The sequence below is a fragment of the Camelus dromedarius genome, chromosome 7 (genome assembly GCF_036321535.1).
Source record: "Camelus dromedarius isolate mCamDro1 chromosome 7, mCamDro1.pat, whole genome shotgun sequence".
Taxonomy (NCBI): Eukaryota; Metazoa; Chordata; class Mammalia; order Artiodactyla; family Camelidae; genus Camelus; species Camelus dromedarius.
The window spans coordinates 73,735,795-73,754,885 of record NC_087442.1 but is presented as its reverse complement, the minus strand read 5'-3'; the positions used below and the strand labels follow the sequence as shown (position 1 = coordinate 73,754,885).

Sequence of the window (19,091 nt, the reverse complement as noted above, 5' to 3'; positions counted from 1 at the left end):
AATTTCCCAGGTCTTCAGCTGTAGTTAATTCTGAGTTGGGCAACTTCACTGCACTGAGTTTAGTCTAAGACATCTTGCTATTACCAGATCATTTCCTAGCTATTCCCTTTTGTTTCTGATCATGAAAAAGGGGGAAAAAAAACTATACAGTGTTTTCCAAACTTACTTGATCACGGAGCGTGTGTTCAGCTCGGTCACAGAGGCAATAATGCTTTAAGACTGAAGGTGAAGGAACCGCAATTAACAAAGAGAAATGTGCCTGAGTTTAAAGGCTGGGAAGTACCTGGTGCTAGCTTCTCCTCTTCTTGAGCTTATTTTTAATATAGCTTGTGAATGTCTAGTTCACCTATTCTCAAGAAGTTCTGGAACTTTACAACCAAGCCATGATACCCATGGAGTGACCAGCTGCCATATAAACATCATTTGTACGGGTATTTAAGATCTGTATGTTTCTGGGCACCAACTGTATCAAGCGGAAGCTTTACAATAAGATGAAAAAGGGGTTCCTAATTACTTTTATTGTTAAATTCCCAAATCGTTAACCTGTATGCTATCCAGTTTATACATAAATCAAACCACTGAGTCATGTAGATATTAATCTATCCTGATTCTTGTTGAAATAATTTAAACATATCTGTGAGTTAAAGGTTAATGCTAATTAACAGGTTCTAACGAAGGTAGAAGAGATTAGCTTTAAATGATTAAATTTGATATTAAACATGGAAACAAGATCTGAATTAACTATGTGCTATGATCAAGAACAACTGTTGATCTTTAAGTACTGATGACCTTTGAACTTACATGATGAAGTAGTTCCTTTCCCTGACATGGAGATTGTCACCCTAGACAAATTCTCCACTGGTGCCATAAGAATCCATGAGTAAGAAAAATCCAAACCATCTGAATATTAAATTGAACCCATAAAAGGAGAAAAAAGTCATCCATTCATCACTGCCAAGTTCCTAGCCTTATTTCAAAGATCAGAGATAAAATCAACCAGTAAAATCTGATCCACAGAATTTCTATGACTCTCAAGTGGTTAACTTTCTTTGAGAATTAAATGTGTGAAATATATACATTAGTATTTTATATATATTTACTATATATATATATATATATAGTAGATCAAAATAAACATCCATAATATCTAAAACTGGCATAATAACTCCTTTTGGACAGCTAGTACAAAGAATAAGTTGCTTTATAAAAATGACATGGAAAATGATAAAATATTGCTTATTTTTATAATCTTTGACAAGAAGTGAAAATACCATTTTCTGAAACCCAGGTAGAGGACTCATTTTTCTCACCTGCCAGAAGAAAAAGCATCTTTCACAAAATTGAGCACCTGCCTATGGAATTCTGAATCTGTGTTTACATGGATTTAAGGACCTGAGGCAAACTGTTGGAACAGGATGGAAACTCCCTAGACAAGATCTGGGTGGGGGATTAACCAAGCCTGAGCCACAGACCTGCTACTTGTGTTGTACTTATGTCACGACAACTTCCCTCTAGCTCAGTGGGTCTCAAACTTCAGCTTGTATGAGATTCACCAGAAGGTGGGTCACACAAACACAGCCTGGTGGCCTCACTCCTAGAGGTTCTGATTCAGTAGGTCTGCGGTGGGGATCGAGAATTTGCATGTCTAACTTGTTCCCAGGGGATCTGATGCCAGGAACTACACTCAGGACTACTGCTCTGGCTTAAATTCTGTAAGAAAGAATACTCTTTTTACATAAGAGTACTTCTATATTTAGGCTTCTGTGCCTTGGGAGAAATGAATATATTGAGCAGCAATTTAGACCATTTGTTAAAAAATGTGGTCACCACTTGGAAACCACACAGGCCACCTCTAAAGTCCGCTGGTGGGGTGGGGGGCTATCCTCTCACAGGGCTCTGGTAATCTCACTCATGACTTCCATGCTGTGTTATTTTCAACTGCACTACAAAAATGAGTTTTTTATTTTTTATTGAACAACTTGTGAGTTGGCTTTGCAACATGTTAAGAAAGTGCTCTTCTGTTTGCAGGGAAGCTGGGAGCCAAGGAACCATGTGGCGGCCTATCTTAGAACCACACATAGAAGGGGTGAGAGAAGGAGGCTGGTGTTGGATCAGGGCACGGGCTGTAATTCTCTGCAGTCAGCCTTGACTGATTCAAATTCTAACTTGGATACTTTCCAGTCAAAGGATTATGAAGGGAGGGAGAGAAATAGACACATTTACACTTTCCACTTTTGCACTGTGTCTGATTCACTGACTTGGAGGTGATGCAACAGAAATGGTAGACGTGGTGGTAGGAATAACAGATTCATTTCATTGTCTGGGAGCAATGGTTGGTGAGGATCAGCACAAGAATCTGAGGGTCTAGAACCCAAGAACCATAGCTTTTCTACAGTAACTGAAAGAGCAAGGAGGGAGCACAAGAATGAATTCTAGATTTTATTTATAATAACTAATCTTTGTATGTGCTCACTAGATGACATTTTACAGAGAAAGAGACTGATGTTCTATATTATTATCAAGTTTTGTACCTTTAGAAGAAAAATCAGTTGTGCACCAATCAGATGCCTCAAAGTAACTACTACATTAAAAAAATCCACCCTGAACTTACACTGTAATTGGAAACGTTTTGACTGCTACCATTTTTAAGGACAACATGTATCCAAGAGGCCTAGCCTCCCTTTCTCCTGCTTCTGTCTGTCTGCACAATATCACAGCCAAAGACCTGTCAACTCAAAAGAAATATTTCCCCAAGAAACACAAAACCATGTGAAGAAAAAGCAGAAAAACTAGAATAAATTTTGTAAGGTTCCATCTCAGATGAAAACTGAATCCTGAAACCACACACAAAAAATTATAAAGCCCTTCCCATTTTGAGCTATTTCTTAGATTTCTTTACTTTGTCCATTTTCTTTAGTTGACTCTTTAGAGAACTATGTGGGTATACACACACACACACACCACCACCACATTTGAGAGTTGTCAATTAGAAGCTATAAGCAGAAAAATGAGAGATAATTCTTAAATAATGTTTGGCCAAACCTTTAGAAAATCGGATCATGAAATGGGAAGGAGGCAACACCTACTTCATGTCAGTCTGCTTAACTGCACACTTCATCAGTCTCCCAACACCACAATGGGCTTCTCTTTCAGAATTAAGCAATTGTATAAAAGAAAACTTTCTTACCCTCATTCTTCCATTCCTTATTGCTGGCCCATCTTCTGCCAGTCTCAACACGTACAAATCCATTTTGTATTCCCTTCCTCCCCGAATGCTGAATCCAAATCCTTTGGCTCCTTTCTCCATGTCCACAGTGAAATAATCAAAATCCTTTGGGGTTGGAGAGAAACAATGGAATACACAATTGTTTAGTATCAGAGAAGTTTCTGTGGCCAGTCCCTTTGTGCTTCTTCTCTCATAGTGAACATGTTTCAGCTGACATGATGCTGTGAGAAGGACTAAGCTGACTTCACCATCTAGCAAAATGCAAGACAAGATTCAAATGGTTTGAGCAGATCAGAACAATTTCCTGGGTCATTATAAGAACTGCAATAGCTTATTTACATTGGAATCCATCAGTTTACTTGACAAACATGTAATAATTGCATATAGGCCTGAGTGATATTCTTTCTCCTTTGAGTTTTCTCACTCACTGCTGTTGAGCACCATAAATAAATGTACCAGAGCTGTGTGTGTGTGTGTGTATGTGTGTGTACTACAGGTGCACTGATTAGAAAACGAAATACATGTGATGGGATCTGCAGTACCTGGGGCTGCCTGTAGTCTGACAGAGGGAACTGCCTGGTGTCAGCAGAGTGCTGCCTGTAGTCCAGCAGGGGAGGCTGCCTGTAGTCCAAGGACGGGGGTTGCGGGTAGTCCCCTCCTGGGGGCTGCCTGTAGTCCAGTGGGGGCTGCCTGTAGTCCGTGAACGGAGGCTGTCGGATGTCTGGTTTCACATCTTGCCTTGCTTTTACTTCTGACCTGTAACTAAATGAATGGAAATGGGATTTGCTCTGGTATCAGCCTTCTAAGGAGAACAGAATGATCGCAGGACCCCTAGGCACATGTGGACCACACCACTTGGTGGTCCTTTGGCATGCTCAGGATTATGAGAACACTGAATAAGTGACAAGTTATTACTTTTAAATCTTTGACAAATGCCACACTGTATACTTTTCACCTGGGTCCTTAGGAAAACAAGGTAAAATTGATGGTCAACCAGAATTTTGTGGAAAAGGACTTACAGATAACCCTCTTTGATCAGGCTATTTAAAAACTGTGCAACTGTAGCAAATCAAGGGACTTACACATTTAACTACACATCCCCAAATAACAATCAGTAAACTGACTTGCTTAACTTCTCTCTCCCTCTTTCTCTCACACACACACACACACACACACACACACACACACACACACAACATTCACTACTTCATGAAAACATGATTGAAGTGATCTTTAAATATCCTACAAATATCTAATTAAAGGCTATTTTAACCTGCTAGCTTAAGGCTTTTTTAATATCTTACAGAGGTTAAAGGAGCGATGATAAGGTATAATCACCAACTACAAATCAAGCAGAAGGGCACTGGTCAGTGCTAAGGTACAAATGTAATACACAGAGGTTTCAATAATAGACTAACTCTCAGGATTAGTATCAGATACTATCATGGTCATAAGATAGAAGGGAAGGCAAAAATGTTTAACACTTGTCTTGTTCTTTTTCTTAACTTTTTTTATTGATTTATAATCATTTTACAATGTGTCAAATTCCAGTGTAGAGGACAATTTTTCAGTTATACATGAACATATATATATTCATTGTCACATTTTTTTTCTCTGTGAGCTACCATAAGATCTTGTATATATTTACCTGTACTATACAGTATGATCTTGTTTATCTATTCTACAATTTTGAAACATTTATCTTGTTCTTATTTCTAGCTACTAATAAAATAAATGCAGGGTCCAGAACTAGTTGTTTAGTTTTGTTAATCCAAATTGCTCTAAGTTGAGGGGTTCACAGGTCCAAAAAAGGGCTAACGTACCTAATACCTACCATTATGGGATCATTAATAAGATAAACTAAAAAAAACTACCATAGTATAGAGACCACCTCTTAACTCTCTAGTTCATTGCCTATTGCCATGACAACAGTCTACACAGTGAGCCTCTCAGGGATGTAGGTCGATTAAAAAATACATTCTATATAATAATACTTTAATCTGAAGTTATTATGGAGGATTTAAGCAATTGAGAAAATATTTAGCAACAAGGAAAAACTCAAACGTGTCAGGAAAATATGTTCAAAATCAGTAGAATTTTTACTTCTTACCATTTAAAACTAGATTTTTTTTTTTTTTTACTGGCTTATGACCTGATTAGTATTAAATATTTTAAAAAATGACTCACCTGAACAATTGCCACTAGTTTAATATTTGGTGAGGACACACTGATAGTGTATGGCAATAGATGTTATTTATTTGGGGTTTTGGAAAAGGGTTAGTAATGTAGTTATTTTAATAATGCTTTGAGTAGTTCTCATTTGTTACTTAACTTGCAGAAGTAACACATTCCTTTTGTGAGGTGCATAATTTAGGCTTTGCTTTATACATCAGCAAGTTGTCCACTCACCTACTGAGAGTGTGCATGCTGAGAACAGAATTATTTAAAATCCACTTTGAATGAGATGCTTAACTATGCAAATACATGAATTAAACGAAAGGAACTGGACTGGGTGACATTGGTTGGCGTGTATCTTTTCCTTTCTAGAAATAATTTGCTTGGTGGGTTAGATGTCATTGTTTTAAGTTATACCACAGTCACTTTATTTTCATTATCTGTGTAATATTGGTATGAAATATCCATAATGTGCTTTGTTTCCAACCAGTCACAAAGTACAGCAAAAGTGGGTGAAATGTTAAGCGTCTCCCCAGAGCCTAGAAACAGGGACAATTAGAACTTGTAACAGCTGCCACCCAAGCCTGCCTTTCAGCACTCAAACTTCATTCGACACCAGTGCCAAGTGTCAGGCTTTTACGTTGAAGTGCACATTGAAGAATTCTTAATAAGTAAAATATACTTAATTTGTATGAGTGTTGCTAACTTTTAAGTGAATGATCCACTAGTTAGGGAAAAAGTCGTTATGCTGAATTTGCGAAACACTTTAAGACTCAAGATTATTTTTAAAAAGTCTCTTAAAAGCTCCTTCACTTATGAAAGGGTAACCCTTTGTAGATTGTATGTCAGTATAACCCTTTGTAGTTATTAATTCCATTATTAAAGAGACTTTAGAGATGATAAAACCAGATTGCTAATGGTAAATTCTAGCAGAATTTTATGGTACAAATTCCAGAACTAAGAAATATCACCCATGTAATAGGGGATCTTATGGTGGGATTTTGCCCCATGTGGGCCTTTCAAGAATTATTTCCTGCCTTCAGCATCTAGTGTACAAAGTCTGTGAAAGAAGTCAATTTCCAATGCTTTCTACTAACCTTGCTACTTAAAACATGTCAAATATTGATTGCCCTTGCTGGGGAAGATGAAATCTGCTATTTATAGTTAGTTTTTGAATATCTTACATAATGGCTCTTTTGTTGTTTTCAAAAAATGCTTCTCCTTGAATAGTGTTTTGCTTATGTTCATATTAAAAATATTTTGTTTCCTGAGCACACACCAAAAGGATGTTAAGGGACAGAGAAATGAGTAGAGGTGTGCAGCATGTCAGGAGAAGGCCAATCCAAGAGTAAACAAGACAGGAGAAAACAGTCACTCGTTATAACTCATAAGATAAAAATTTCCAAGCAGATTGTCATTTTACTTTATCCCACTTTAACTTGGAAACTGGCTCAATTTGACATGTAGGTGGGCACTTCTTGTACAAAGGAACTAATAGGAAATTCATACTGTGTGCTTGGCATACAAGCTGTCTTAGAGACATCTGTAGCCTGATCTAGAAAAAGGCAAAGAATTTCTCAATCTAAAACCACGATCATCTTTAAATACAGCTAGAAAAATTGTTTGGGTATCTGTAAGATCATGGAATCTCTTCATTCATATGGAAAGAGCCAGTCACTAACAATCAAAGTTAAGCCAGGAAACCTGAGCTCCAGGAAAGGGCCCTAGAATTGGGGTAGGCACTTCCTAGGCTTTTAATATTACTGAAGCAAAAACAGCTAAGAACTCTGGGCAAATTCGGATCACGTCAACCTGTTAATCCCAGAGTTAGGAAATATTTTATTCTGTAGTCACACAAAAAAAGTATCCATAGGCTGTTGCTTCTGTGATAGGGGCAGAGTCCCAGATGTGACTAGAACCCGACGGGGACAGGATAGTGGAGTCGCTTAAGTGTTATTCTCCCCCACTAACCTATGACACACTGGGGATGAGATTACCTACCCCCAGGCCAGGGGCAAGAGTCCAATTCCAGGAAAGTCTGACTCTGGAGAGGGAAGACAGAATTGTGGCTGGGAGGTAAACTGACAGTGGCAGAGCCAAGAAGAAGAGTTGGAAGCTGGTGCGGGGATTGCTGGAGCACTTAGGTCCTTCCTCCTAAGCCTAAGATGAATCCTGGGGAAAGCAGTGCCATCTGTCCAAGCAACACACGGTCCCAAAGCAAATGCATCTGGGGCTTATTACAGAGACATCCAGGATTTACTTCTCTAACGGACTGTCAAATTCTTGCCTCTGTATCATTTACCTTATGGGGGTTAGTCTTTCTTCTTCCCTGGAATATATTAAAACCATAAACAGCTGGAGACAACAGGCATTTACTTTTCTATGAAAGCAAATGGAGGAAATGAGAATAGAACAGGGCGTCGTGGGAAGGACTCTTGTGGCACAGGGGAAACATTTGCTTTGCAATCGCGTGAGTGATGAACCTGGATGGTTCTGGGACTCAAAAACCGGGTCTCACTTCCTCTTCACCAATCCAGGAGGCAGGATATGGGTAACAGATGTTCAGAAAACATTAGAATCATGGAAAGGACCAGTGAGGGTTTTGTTTTCAGAGATGTTCCCAAGGGTTGTTCTATTTCTCTCCTTCGAAAGGTCAAAAACAACATGGGAACATGTCTTCATCTCTTTCTTTAATGGCTCAGCCTAGCCCAGGCTCCCTGTCAGATACAAGTCACAATAAGACAGTATTGCTTTACTATGGCTACAGCATCCTTTTCTTCTGGAAGTTCAAACTGCCTATTCCCAAGAGTCCACGATGCAGAATGGAAGAAACTCATTAGACTGTGGGTAGGTGGATATAAGGTAAAATGCAGTGAAAACACTAATATATATTAATGCTCACAAATCCTTCAACATTTCACCCTCTCCACACACCATCATTCTCTGAGCCGTCACTTACATGGCTCAGTGGATGTAGCGGCCACTTCTAACTGCTTAGCCTGCCTTCACCCCGACCAGCCTGCAGACGGTTCTCTATGGGGCCAACTGAGAGAGCTTCTCAAACACCTAATCCAATGGTGTTGATCTTCAGCTTAAAACTCTCTAATGACTTCTCACTACACTTAAGATAAAGATCAAAATCTTCAACCTGTGTATGAGACCCTTTAGGGCAGTCTCCACCACCCTCACTGGCTTCATCTCATACCATGTCCCTGCCCCTCTTCCCCCCATACTGGCCTTCCTTCCCTCCTTCATGTTTGCATACTCCCTCCTGTCAAAGAGCTTTTCTATACGTTATTGCACATTGTATATGTTGCTCTGTCCAGACTCTCTTTAATGCTCTCGCTAGCTAATCCCTATTCATCTGCAATCCTACACCATTACCTCAGGAAAGCTTCTCTTATTGTGAAGGACAGACACCTATATATGCTAACAAAACCACATTTACCACATAAACACAATTTCACAATCACACAAAGGTGCACTAGGCAATTTCTACTTTATGAAAATCTCTCTCCTGCCTCTGTCCTGTCCTGTCCCAAACTCTCCCTCTCCCCATTTCCCTCACTTCTCAGAGTCACAAAAGCCAGGGAAACTTTACCTATTTTCGTGTCCTTGTAGCTGAAGTGGCTGAGGAGGAGCTGGCTGGGCGACAGGACTGTTGGGGGTGGCCGGGCTGGGCTGGGCCAGAGGACTCTGTTGGGCCAAGGGGCTGTGCTGCTGAGCCATGGGGCTCTGCTTCTCTGAGCTGGGTGCCGAGGCTGGGCTGTTGAGCTCTGCAGTGGGAAACCAAGGAAGCAAATGCAGTCAGGCTGGCACTTGATCAAGGGCAAGAGGCAGCCAGAGGTGGTTACTCTAACTCTACAAGACTCAAGGCTTAGGCTTAAAGACTGAAGCTTAAACTTAGCAAGTTCCAATACCCCTCCTGGAACCAGTATTCTTTTGTCAATGATAAAGTCGATAAATAAGGTTATGAACAGAATCTCTTGTCATTTTGTCAGAAGAAAAAAATTACGATAAGAAAGACTTGTTAAAACTATGAAAAAATAACTCAGAGGAGTAGGCTCTAAAACATATCCTATTCATTCCAGCATTACTCTCTGAAAGAAAATGTTTCAGCTGCTAATACTTTTTGGTTGTAATGAGAAGTCCTACCAGTATTCCAAAGATTGGATAAAGAATTAACCACAAGAAAAGTAAATGCTTTTTAAAATCCTTTCTCCAGTTCCTTGTTAGTCTTATTGCCTAATAATCCTCTGTTCTCCATGGTTCTCTGGAAAGAAAAAAGAACACTGGACAGAGGAAGGCTCATATATCATTTTTTTTTAATTGAAGTATATATAGTCAGTTTACATATCATTTTTTGCTGTGTTGGAATAAGAACAGGATAGATATATTTCAGACTGGGAAAAGGGAGAAGCAAGTCAGACTTTTTGTGAGCAATTTTACTTAGAGTTAATTTCTACTGAATATTTTATATACAATGTCTGCAGATAACAGGTTAAAAAGGGTCATTTTTCCTCTTTTTCGCTGGGCGATAAAAAGGAGGTGATCTATTAGCATTCCTTTATAAGTCACTGTCTGGTTTCTTTTCTCACAGTCTAAATTTTAAATTTTCTTCTTCACTGGTATCAGGAGGGTATTTCTCAACCTTGGCACTGTTGACACTTGTGGCAGATAATCCCTTGCTGGGTCAGGGTGGGGGCTGTCCTGTGCACTGGAGGATGTTCAGCAGTGTCCTTGTCCTCTACCTGCTCCATACCAGTAACATCCCCACCCCAATCATGACAATCAAAAATGTCTCCAGACATTGCCAAATGTCCCCTGAGGGGACTAAAATCACCTCCACTGAAAACCACTGATTTATCTATTAAAAAGTCAGTGACGGTTCAGTGTCGCTTGTTAGACAGTCCCAAGATGGAATCAGGAGACTGAGTAAAACAGAAGAGACCGAAGTGCGTGAGCCCCTCCCTCTCTGTGTGGGACACTGGTCCACTCAGCAGTGAGCGCCAAGACTGAACTCCCAGGTGTCAGTGATGAGACAGTAGCTGCAGACTAGTCATGAACCCACTGTGCCTGGAAATGGTGACTTGACGGTGAGTCGGTGCTCAGAACCTCGTGGCCCCTTGAGGCATGGCTGTGAGGTGTGATGCTCACTGCTCTTCAAGCCTTTTCCTTCAGATTTGTAACCCTATCATCTCTGTTGAGTGGGTTCTAGGGCCCCCAGGGCCATCGGGAATGACCTAATCACCCAGTGCCTTGAGATTCACACTAGTTATCTACAATGTCATAGAGTTTGATCTTTGAATGAAACTGGTACTGAGTAAACAGGATATGGGTTGCAAAAGAGTGTTAATTTTTGCAAAAGTGGAAATAACACTCAACTTCTGACACTGACAGCACACCAACTGCAGCCAGGTGGGCTCCGTGGCCCCAGCTCAGGTACTCACCCTCCTGGGGGATGATGCGAAGGGTGACACTAAGACCTGCATCCTTGATGAGCTTCACGATGTCTGCGTGAGGCATGTTGATGATTGACTGGCCGTTCACTGCTAGGATTCGGTCTCCCACTTTTAGTTTTGCACAGCGATCTGCGGGACTCCCATCGATGATGCGTCCGATTTTATGGGGCACAGCTAAAAAAAAAAAATCCCCAACAGAAACAGGTATCAGGGGCTTTACCAATACATGTTCCATCTTTGAGTCCCAGCTGCACAGGAAACAGTGAAGTATCAGAATTCTCTCTTTCGTCAGTATGTGTGCCTCTTGAGATCACAGTTATTCCTATCAAATGTAGCCCTGTGCATATTACTGGGACCAGAATTTCTAAATTCAAGTTCTTCACAGTGACTAGTCAATTCCAAACGTGAACCATGGGTTCTCAAACTTTAGGGTGAATCATAATCACCCTAGGATTAAAAATACAGCTGTTTAGGTCTTACCCTGGACCTTGTGGATCAGAATGTCCAGTCAGGAGGTGGGGATAATGGATTTTTAAGAAGCTCCTCAAGAGATTCCAATACACACAAAATTTTTGAGAACCATAGATGGACAGGACTGTGCCCAGAGAGCTCAGACTCTAGAGACAATAATACAGTTCAGAAAGATACAATAAATGCTGGGAACTTTATTTCTGTCCTTCTCTGTTTTACCGAGGGGAGAAAACAGGAAAGGGAAGAAATTATTTATTTATACGGGAATTAGCCAGCTGGTGAAGAAGTTATGACCAACTTCTGACTAATCTACTAAGCTTTAGCTTAAAGGTTGATGCAGTTTTCAACTATTATGTCTTCCTTCTGATTCAGTGCAAATGATGCTGAGATCTTGCTCATATCTGGTACATAATGTATTTTCGTAAAATCTAAGATGTCATTGATGCTAAGACACAACTTTCTCTTACATACCACAAGAAAAAAAGCAACTCTGGCAACTAAACAGTGACACTCCATTTGATGTAAGATACTCTGTAACTTCTGAAATGTTAAATCATGAAACACGTGTATTACAATTAATGAAGTACAGTATATGTGTCTTTCAAACAAGGAAAATTCATTTTCTTTTTCATTGTTTACTTATATGTGGGAGGAGAGGCAGGTTCGTGGGGATACAGATTTTCTAGCAGGTCAACCTGTATTCAGTGTCAGTGTTTGAGTTGCTACCAGGTTGACTATTAATGGAGTCAGATGTCAAGAGTGCACAGTGTACCTGTAAGTTCCTCAAGGAGCCGACCACCTAGAAACCTGCTGTCTTTTGTTCTGCCCTTCAAGACAGGAGACCCAATAAAAAAGATTATACATCATGACCAAGTGGGGTTCATCCCAGGGACACAAGAGTGGTTCAACATACACGAATCAATCAGTGTAATGCATCACATCAACAAGAGAAAGGACAAAAACCACATGATCATCTCAATCGATGCAGAAAAAGCATTTGATAAAATTCAACACCCATTTATGATAAAAACTCTCGCCAAAGTGGGTATAGAGGGAACATATCTCAACATAATAAAAGCTATATATGACAAACCTACAGCCAGCATAGTACTCAACAGTGAAAAACTCAAAAGCTTCCAACTAAAATCTGGGACAAGACAAGGCTGCCCACTATCACCACTCCTATTCAACATAGTCTTGGAAGTCCTAGCCATAGCAATCAGGCAAGAGAGAGAAATGAAAGGCATCCAAATTGGAAAAGAAGAGGTGAAAGTGTCACTATATGCCGACGACATGTTACTATATATAGAAAACCCTAAAAGGTCCACACAAAAACTACTAGAGCTGATCAAAGAATTCAGCAAGGTAGCAGGTTACAAAATTAACATTCAAAAATCAGTTGCATTTCTTTACACTAATGATGAATCAACAGAAAAAGAAAATAAAGAAACAATCCCCTTTAAAATAGCACCCAAAGTAATAAAATATCTGGGAATAAATCTGACCAAGGAGGTGAAAGAATTATACACAGAAAACTATAAACCATTGATGAACGAAATTAGAGACTTTAAAAAATGGAAAAATATCCCATGCTCTTGGATTGGAAGAATCAATATTGTCAAAATGGTCACCCTGCCCAAGGCAATCTACAGATTTAATGCAATCCCTATCAAATTACCCAGGACATACGTCACAGAACTAGAACAAATCATAATATAATTTATATGGAACCATCAAAGACCTAGAATTGCCAAACCATTACTGAAGAGAAAGAAAGAGGCTGGAGGAATAACTCTCCCAGACTTCAGACGATACTATAGAGCTACAGTCATCAAGACAGCATGGTATTGGTACAAAAACAGACATATGGACCAATGGAACAGAATAGAGAGCCCAGAAATGAACCCACAAACTTTTGGTCAACTCATCTTCGACAAAGGAGGCAAGAATATACAATGGAATAAAGACAGTCTCTTCAGCAAATGGTGTTGGGAAACCTGGACAGCAGCATGTAAAGCAATGAAGCTAGAACACTCCCTTACACCATACCCAAAAATAAACTCAAAATGGATCAAAGACTTAAACATAAGACAAGATACAATAAACCTCCTAGAAGAAAACATAGGCAAAACATTATCTGACATACATTTCAAAAATTTTCTCCTAGTAGAAATAAAAGCAAGAATAAATAAATGAGACCTAATGAAATTTACAAGCTTCTGCACAGCAAAGGAAACCAGAAGTAAAACAAAAAGACAACCTACAGAATGGGAGAAAATTTTTGCAAATGAAACCAACAAAGGCTTGATCTCCAGAATATATAAGCAGCTCATACGACTCAATAAGAAAAAAATAAACAACCCAATCCAAAAATGGGCAGAAGACCTAAACAAGCAATTCTCCAAGGAAGACATACAAATGAACAATAGGCACAGAAAAAAATGCTCAATATCACTAATTATCAGAGAAATGCAAACCAAAACTACGAGGTATCACCTCACACCAGTCAGAATGGCCGTCATTCAAAAATCCACAAATGACAAATGCTGGAGAGGCTGTGGAGAAAGGGGAACCCTCCTACACTGCTGGTGGGAATGCAGTTTGGTGCAGCCACTATGGAAAACAGTACGGAGATTCCTCAAAAGACTAGGAATAGACTTACCATGTGACCCAGGAATCCCACTCCTGGGCTTGTATCCAGAAGGAACCCTACTTCAGGATGACACCTGCACCCCAATGTTCATAGCAGCACTATTTACAATAGCCAAAACATGGAAACAGCCTAAATGTCCATCAACAGGTGACTGGATAAAGAAGATGTGGTATATTTATACAATGGAATACTACTCAGCCATAAAAACCGACAACATAATGCCATTTGCAGCAACATGGATGCTCCTGGAGAATGTCATTCTAAGTGAAGTAAGCCAGAAAGAGAAAGAAAAATACCATATGAGATCGCTCATATGTGGAATCTAAAAAACAAAAACAAAAACAAACAAACAAACAAAAACAAAGCATAAATACAGGACAGAAATAAGACTCATAGATAGAGAATACAGACTTGTGGTTGCCAGGGGGGCAGAGGGCGGGAAGGGATAGACTGGGATTTCAAAATTGTAGAATAGACTACACTGTATAGCACAGGGAAATATACACAAAATGTTACGGTAGCTCACAGAGAAAAAAATGTGACAATGAGTGTGTATATGTCCATGTATGACTGAAAAATTGTGCTGAACCCTGGAATTTGACACAACATTGTAAAATGATTATAAATCAATAAAAACTGTTAAAAAAAAAAAAAAAAAAAAAGACAGGAGCCCCAGCCAGGAAACTGCCTGTCAATGACTTGTTGCTCCACCTATGGAAGTCAGGGACTGATTTCATCTGCATAAAGAGGCAAAGACATACTCCAGCAATAAATATGCTCCAGAGATGTCTGATCCTCAAACTCTCAATCTTGCGTATGTGTTACAGTGAAAGTCAGAACATGAGCTAATAACTGTGGTAAGGAAGGACAATCAGAGAGTTAATGAACCAGTGCCTTGATCATAATTCCGTTGCAAAAGGTTATAGGTAGCATATGAAAATATTGGCTGAGTCTGTGTCTCTGAAGTAAAACTCATCATGCTGGAAGCTCAAACACATTTTTATTTACCGCAAGCATGAATGGCTTTAAGAACATCTTTCTTAAATCATACTAATGATCACCTGAGAGTCTTAGGACAATACATTGCTCAAGCAGAAATGTAATAAGTCATTCATTTACTAGTTGTATAAAATGATAGGGGTACTGCAAAATGTTTGGTCTTCAACTATAATTAGACTGGACTTTCATTCCTGTTTTTCTCCCCTTTCGTGTTCCAGAGTGTCCTGGAACAGTCAATAATTGATATGGTCTTCCTGGTCATAGTCTGTGTATTGTTATCTATCCTGACCTTTGGACAGCTACCTGACCTCTCTGATTTTCTGCATTTCAACAGTATAATTGGGATAATATCATTAACCTCACTGGATGATTTTAAGAATTAAATGAGTTCTCATATATACAGTGACCAGAATAGAGCCTGCCATTAAGAACTGATCTGTCAGTGTTAACTTTTCTTTCATTCTCTTGATTACTATTATTTTAAAATGTTTCTGATATCACTATTGATGTGTGTGTGTGTGTGTGCATGTGTGTAAGAACCAGCTTACTGTGTACACAGGGTAAACCTATAAGACAGCTAAAACTGAAGGAACACTGCTTTTTACAGAACAATATCTGCTAAGTATCCACACAGGAAAAGCTTCATTCATAGCTTCATTTGGGAAAGAGATGTGTTTTGGGGAAAATACAGACACTCAATGAGGCCAAGGATCCTGCTTGCTTTTCTCTGCTTTCACAAAAAAGATGTTGCAGGTCTCTGTAGGAAAAGGCCAACTTATAAGTAAGCGTTTATTATCCAAAGGGAAATCAGCACGAGATCTCTTCTACAGGATGCATTAGCCGCACTGAGCCTTACACACACACACACAAAATTATTAACTACGTTAAAATAAATATAATTTAATCAGTAATATGAGATACCCGATAGCATTATCACTGGATGTTTACAGTGGAGGAAACTGAAGTATAAAACAGTCAGCAATTTGCCCAAGGTCTCGTAGGCTGAGCAGGGTTTGGAATCCCGGACTGTCAGATTCCACACCTTTGCCCTTAACAAGTGCCCCTCACTGCCTCTCGTGCCTTCGCCATCTCTTCCCTCCACTCTAGTACTCCATGAGCGCCCAGCACTTTTATTTAATGAGCACAGCCTGCGTCTAAACAGGGAATCTTAAACACTTCACCAGTGGTCCTGATCCAGGGGAGAGAGACAGGCAGGAACTCTGCTTGAAGCAGCTTCTTTGTGGCACCTGTCTTTCGACAGGCAGGGCGTGAGGAGGGAGAGGAGGGCAGCGAGGAGAGGAGGGGAGAAAATGAGAAAACGGGACAGCTCCTCAGATCCCATTTAGGGAGGGCTTCACATCATAGTGTTGTTCCTTTGAAGTAATTTCTTTGGGTATTAGAAACACTCACATTTGAAATGAAATTAAAAAATACATTTCAAAACACATGCAAATGGTATTTGGATGATTTGCTGTTTTGAATTATTCATGCCTCTATTCCCTTCCAGTACTGTGTATGATTTAGAATTTACTGGGTATAAAACCCCAAATGTTTCAAAACAAGATTTTTACATACACACACATACACACATTTTATGTGTTCAACTTTAAAATAAGTGGCTAGCACAGTGTTTGAATAAATTTTCAGGTACTGTGCTAGGCACTTATTTTAAATCCTTACAGCTACAATGTGAGATAGCTGTAAAAGTTTAACAATCATGCTTATTTAACTGCTGACAAAGAAAAAAGAAAAAAGAAAAAAAGAAGTCAAAGCCAGGATTCAAACCTACGCCTGTGGCTTCAAACCTGGGGGTTACTCCCTTCTTTTTTTTTTTTTTTTTTTTTTTTTAATGTATGGCAGGTTGAAAGCAATTTGAATTATGAGGAGTGAGAGAATGACTGATGAGACTTAGCTTTGGAAAGCATGCTGCTTGAGATTTCAAGATCAAAGTTTCATTCTAAACAGAATTATTTGCATATGGTGATAACTGAGTTTCAAGGCCATTTTCACATTATTACGGTAGGTAGCATAAAAACTAAAATAAATGAATAAAAGCCTAGAGAAAATAACTGAAAACTAAAATAAATTCTACTGCAGCCTCCTGGAATGACGGAGTGGCTTACATAACAACTGGATGAGTACACAAGGTACAAGTGTACGTCCAGTCATTGAAGTGCTTGAAATGGCTTCATTAAAATTGTTTTCTGTTGGAATTTACTTTAATAAGAACAGTATTTGAAACTCTTGGCAGCTGGAGACAGCCTCACTTTTCCTTTACCAGAACTCCCCCTACGTGAGTACGTACATCAGTACCGCTGTGCAACAAATCATTGACAAGGAGTGTGCTCAGGGAAGATGCTCTCTGAAAACAAGATGCAGCTCCATTCGCTCAGTTATAAGGTCTACAGAGCTTATGACCTATGTGCTTTCTGTGCATTGCTAATGGAATTACAGAGCATGGAAGAGGCCCTGACCTTGGTTTCTATTATTGGGATGAATGGCACTCATTAATTCTCGGAGAACTGATGACTAAGGTAACTGCCGGAGCGCAGTCCATTTAGACGGCGTGCCTTCCAGACATCACCTGTCAGGTAGCAACATAAATCAATCCTTTGGATCAGTCCTCCTGACACAGTGTGCTTAGGATACACAGCTATTTGGGAAAAGTTGCAATATGTTATGTGGCTTTGGACAAACTGACATTTTGGAAGGACACAACATACTACTAGTTAGAAATTTCCCTTTATAATTGTAAATCATGTAAGTTATGGAAAAAGAAACCCATCTTTTTTTTCTTTCTTTCTGGGTAAAACACCACTGTGCACTTGCACTGCAATATGTTTTGTATTTTCCCATAGATGAATTGACTCTTTTGGCATGGCTCAACTCAACACAGCATACTTGATTTAGTAGGAATATTCAGACATAATCAGTTGCAAAGGATGCTCTCTAAGTTAGTTTTAATGGCCTGGATTTTTTGGGTCTCTAGTCATACCCTACAGGAAGTAATGGTGCACCCTTCTGACCACTGGATTCTCTTCTGGGACTTTGTATGGCCTATTCAGGCTCCTTCAGCCACTGGTCAACCAATGCACTCTTGTTGTGTTCTACTCGGGGTCAGTTCCCATACAGAAGATGGGATGGTTACCTGCAGGACTTTCCCTGCTTTGGTGGTATATTCTTCCTGAAGTTTTTGGTAGTGGACTGTGCATGAAATTTGTAGCTGCACCAGCCTGAGGGAAGGGAGTGGTAGATCCCCTTCCCCTTTTGTTTCCCCATGTTCCCTTATTGTATTGTATGTATTTTATTTCAGAGAAGGAAGAGCCTGTGATTCACGTTTACACTGAATTATCTCCTTGTTAACAGATCCCACAAAAATGGAGTCGTACATGGAGGAAAGCATTAGACAGGGAAAGTGGACTCTGCATCAATCATGTCAAACTTACAAGTGAGAAGTTTCCGAAACGAGCGTGACAAAAGTAAATACTTCAAAGGCAATCAATAGCATAAATTCTCATTAGCTCACAATTCCATTAATTTGTGAAGGTTAAACAACAGGTCATTAGCTTAAAGAGGCAACAAAGTTAGTTTGGGTTTAGAATCTATGACGTGGTACGAAAAGTTTTTTTTTTAATTGGATGATTCCAGTTGTTTTTCTTAAAATAATCTACAAAAATTATTTACTGTCTAATTTTAAAACTGTAGATTAGGGCAGGAGAATCAATTATTCTATTTACAACACATTTCTGCATAGCATCTTCTGAGTAACAGGTAAAATGCTAGGTCCAGTAGGGAAGACAATAATAAAATAAAACCATGGTATTTGCCCTCAAGAAACTCCCAGACCAGTTGGGGAGCCCAGGAATAATCATACTTAAAACAAAATAAAAAAAAATGGCAAATCTAGTAAAGGTAACATGTAACAAGAGAAGAGAAGTAGGGTGAATTATTGAGTCCAGGTGTGGACTCAGAGTGGGAAGGAAAAGGAAGGTCTCACTGGGGAAGAGAGAGCATGATGTCCCTAAGCTAAGAGGCAACTCATGGTGGCAGAGATGGTGCTATCACATCCATGGAGGGAGAAGCAAGGAGAGGATGCTTTGTAGGT

The 19,091-nt window shown here is 39.5% G+C and overlaps 1 protein-coding gene across 4 annotated transcripts in view; it reads right to left on the bottom strand.

The window, feature by feature from the left end:
- MAGI2 (membrane associated guanylate kinase, WW and PDZ domain containing 2) overlaps positions 1-19,091 on the bottom strand; it is a 1,119,445-nt gene that overhangs the window by 86,515 nt on the left and 1,013,839 nt on the right. For all 4 annotated transcript variants that reach the window (XM_031454751.2, XM_031454752.2, XM_031454755.2 and 1 more), the window contains 4 exons: positions 10,852-11,037; positions 9,003-9,177; positions 3,769-3,988; positions 3,188-3,331 (listed from right to left, as the gene is read on the bottom strand). In XM_031454751.2, coding sequence (XP_031310611.2) covers positions 3,188-3,331; positions 3,769-3,988; positions 9,003-9,177; positions 10,852-11,037 — 725 coding nt within the window. The remainder of the gene's footprint in view (positions 1-3,187; positions 3,332-3,768; positions 3,989-9,002; positions 9,178-10,851; positions 11,038-19,091) is intronic.